The sequence below is a fragment of the Microplitis mediator genome, chromosome 6, assembly GCF_029852145.1.
Source record: "Microplitis mediator isolate UGA2020A chromosome 6, iyMicMedi2.1, whole genome shotgun sequence".
NCBI lineage: Eukaryota > Metazoa > Arthropoda > Insecta > Hymenoptera > Braconidae > Microplitis > Microplitis mediator.
The window spans coordinates 9,061,975-9,065,704 of NC_079974.1; the positions used below are offsets into that span (position 1 = coordinate 9,061,975).

General features: G+C 33.6%; 1 protein-coding gene across 1 annotated transcript; it reads left to right on the plus strand.

The window, feature by feature from the left end:
* Positions 1–2,101: 2,101 nt before the first annotated feature.
* On the plus strand, positions 2,102–3,730 carry LOC130670488 (uncharacterized). Its single transcript, XM_057473896.1, has one exon. It carries the CDS (start codon positions 2,102–2,104, stop codon positions 3,728–3,730), a length of 1,629 nt encoding a protein of 542 aa, XP_057329879.1.

Consider the following 3,730-nt stretch of genomic DNA (forward strand, 5'->3'; position numbering starts at 1 on the left):
TAGTAACATATAAAAAGTGCTACTTACAAATAAAATGACATTTTTGTGTCTTAAAAAATCGATCGATTGCGACAGTTCAAACAAGATAAACACTGTGTGTTAAATTGACACACAAAATTGTTCAAAAGTCAACACTCAGAATTTTAACACACGTTTTCTCTTACACTTTGACGATTCGTTTTTTACTGTGTGCCATTTTATGATAGTTTCGCCGTAAAAGTACTCTCTGAACATGAATTAGTGAAAATGAGTGCATATTCACTAATTCCAAGTGCAAACCGAATCACTAATTTCAAAAAGTGGTTCGATTGGCACTCAGAATTAGTGAATATTCACTCAGTTCACTTGTTCATGTTTAAAGAGTAAAAAAATCTCAAAATTAACTCAACTTCGAGCTCCAATAACTTCTGAACAGATGAATTTATCAAAAAATGATAGGAAACGTTTTTTGTAGAGCGTTAAATTTGCTACAAAAATGTATACTAGGCTTATCTATACAATAAGCCATTGCCAAGTTAAACAATTTCAAACAAAAAATTTTTTTCTTTTCCATGTTATTTGAATGGGAAATCAAAAATCGACAGAATTTTTATTTTGTCATATATTTTCGATTTGTGGTTGTGCCCAATAACAAAAAATATCAATCCGAAAATAGTCAGAATAGCTTCCTAGGACTTTAAAACGTCGGTATCTGATGAAAATTCGATTTCCGAAAATCGCGGCGAAAACAATAGCTTCCTGAATTTTTTTGAAAATCATCGAAAATTTGAGTCAAAAAAAAATAAGTTTTTGAACTATTCAGGTTTTATAAAAAACAAGCCGCATCAGAACAAATAATATATAGACTTATACATACGTATATCCAAGTTTATTTCTAAATGCGTCCTTTTTAGTAGATTTCATAAAAATCTAACTATTGTATTTGTCCCCATGATGGAATTTTCGAAAAATTTTGCTACCTCTAAACTGAGTCAGGAAATACATTCAGTTCAAAAGTTTATATATGTATTTATCTCTCTCTCTCTCTCTCTCTCTCTCTCTCTCTCTCTCTACGTAAGTACATAAGCACATTATTTTTTTCGCTCTGTCTTTAGAACTTGATCCTGCTGTTTTTTGCCTCCGGGCATTTTTTGTTTCAGAGCTATTGCAACCACGAAACTGCAATCTGCAAGCTGTAATATAAATTTTTTTTATCTGTGCCTTGTGGATTGCTAAAAAATTGAATTAAGCATTTTCAACATTGAAGAGATTAGTTCTCAGTGTCTCGTGTAAAAGTGGTAGCTTAGAAATCATAGTGACAGCACATGGTAATCAGTTGACTTCAGTTTGTTACTCACTCTGATGGTAAGGTAACATCACTTCGTAGTGTTACCATAGTGGTATTATCATCTCTGTTGACATCAATTTGTTGTGTTGTACTACAAAATTGCATAGGCTTGTGGTGAAGCCAGAGACCTTGGGCAATAGAGCCTTGTCATCTTTACAATCGTCTAGTACATCTGAATTGCTTATCTCTGGAATTCCTGACCTGGTAATTAAAAATCTGTCTCCAATTGAAATCTCATCAGCTGTTCTAAATAACTTAGAGTTACCAAATTTGATTGGTGATGTCCTAACCGTACGTAAATTTGAAAACACGAAAAATTCTAATACCAATCACGATAAGCCTTTGTCTCATTCTTACTTGGTTTGCCTGAAGTCGTCGCAGATTCGTGATTTTATAATTGATAAGAAACGTAAGTCGAGAAATCTACTAGCAAGTACTGTTTTTCCTGCTTATGTAGACTCAAACTTCAAAGGACTCATTTATATCAATGAATTTCTTTCCCTGGAAACTCACCGACTTCTACAGCGAACCAAAGAGAAGGCCAAAACCAAGAGGTTTAAATATGTTTGGGTTAGAAGTGGACAAGTTTTTGCTAGAAGAGATGATGGCTCTGAAAGATTAACTATAAGCTGTGATTCTGATCTAACTAAGCTGGAATAGCATTCTGTAGATTCAACTATAAACTCTGTTCAACAAAATTTACCAATAAATATCCTAAGCTTAAATATAAACAGTTTTGTGGGTCATATTGCTCAATTCTTAAACCTAGTTGCTATGAAGAAGCCTGATATAATTATTTTAACTGAAACCTGGTTAAAGCCATCTACTGATAATAGTATTTTCTCACTTGATGATTATATAGCTGTCCGTAAAGACCGAACTCTGCAACATTCTAACACAGGTCGTTATATTCAAGGTGGTGGTGTTGCTTGTTTAGTTCATAAATCACTCAAGGTAAAAATACTTCATATATCATCTTCAGAACATGTAAATCAACCGGAATTTTTTAAAACAGATGTTACTCTAGCTACTGGGACCCATCTCTTACTTTGCGGTATTTATAGAAGACCAAAAGGTCTTTTCTTGAATGAATTTTTTGATATTTACGCAAAGCTTGCTCCAAATTTCAAAAATATCATTATAGCTGGTGATCTAAACTGTAATTTACTTGAAAATAGTTGCACTACTAACCACTTAAAGAACTTTATTGCTGAATCATCATTGTACTGTATTTCCTTTAGTGCTACATTTCATAAAAATAATTGTGACTCCTGGTTAGATGTGAATCTGTTAGATAATGAAAGTAAGTTGGCATCTTATACTAAATCTGACTCCCTTTTCATAGATGGTCATGATTACTTATTTTGTCAGTATCTTATAAGTAATTCAAATCATTTGGAAAAAAAGATTGCTTTCAGAAATTTAAAGAGCTGTGATCACATAGCCTTGTCAAATTCATTAGCAAAGTCTCTAAATGTGGGAAATTCGGTTTTTGAACGCTTAGATCCAATTAAACTACTTGATTTGTTTAAAACTGAAATTCTATCAACTTTGGATGTATTTGCACCAGTAATTACAAAAAAAATTGTTCGTCATAGTAATCCTTGGTTAACAAAAGAATTAAAAGTGAAGTGCAAAGAACGAGATGAAATTTACAAGCAAGCTAGAAGAAATCGAGATCCAAATTTACTTGCTCTTTACAGAGTAAAGAGGAAAAAGCTAAAAGTTGAGTTGAATCGTGCCCGTGAAATATACTTGAAAACTGCTCTCTCAAAACTACCGCATGGATCAACTGTCTGGAGCAAACTTAAACATCTTGGATTAATTAAATCAAACTCTTCATCACCGCTTAATTTCTTCAACGCTTCTGAGCTCAATGACTACTATGCTAATATAGTTAGAAAACATCCACCTTGCAGTAATGGTTTTATAGATCTTTTACCTTTGACTTGTTCGAGGTTAGTTGAGTGCTCGTTTAAGTGGTCAAAAATTGTCGATGTTACTAAAGCATTACATCTTACGCTCTCTGAATCTAAAGGGAATAGTCCTGATGGGCTGGATTTAAGATGGCTGAGAGATCATTTTTCACAAATCTCACTCTTTCTCACTGCCTTATTCAACAGATCTCTTGACACCTGTACTTTTCCCGAGGTTTGGAAGACCATTTATATAATACCATTAAACAAAGTGACACCGCCTAGATCTCCGTTGGACACTACGCCGATTGCAAATTTATCTCATTTAGCAAAAGTTTTTGAGAGAATTATTGCAAGTCAAGTGGTAGCTTACCGGGAGGGTAATGACTTGTTTGATCCACTTCAGTCTGGATTTCGCAAACATCACAGTACGCAGTCTGCATTGCTAAAGCTCACTGATGACAAGCTATGGATAAAAATCAAGTGA

Excerpts from the sequence above, each read along its gene's own strand:
- LOC130670488 (XM_057473896.1), top strand. The coding sequence starts at position 2,102 with ATGAAGAAGCCTGATATAATTATTTTAACTGAAACCTGGTTAAAGCCA.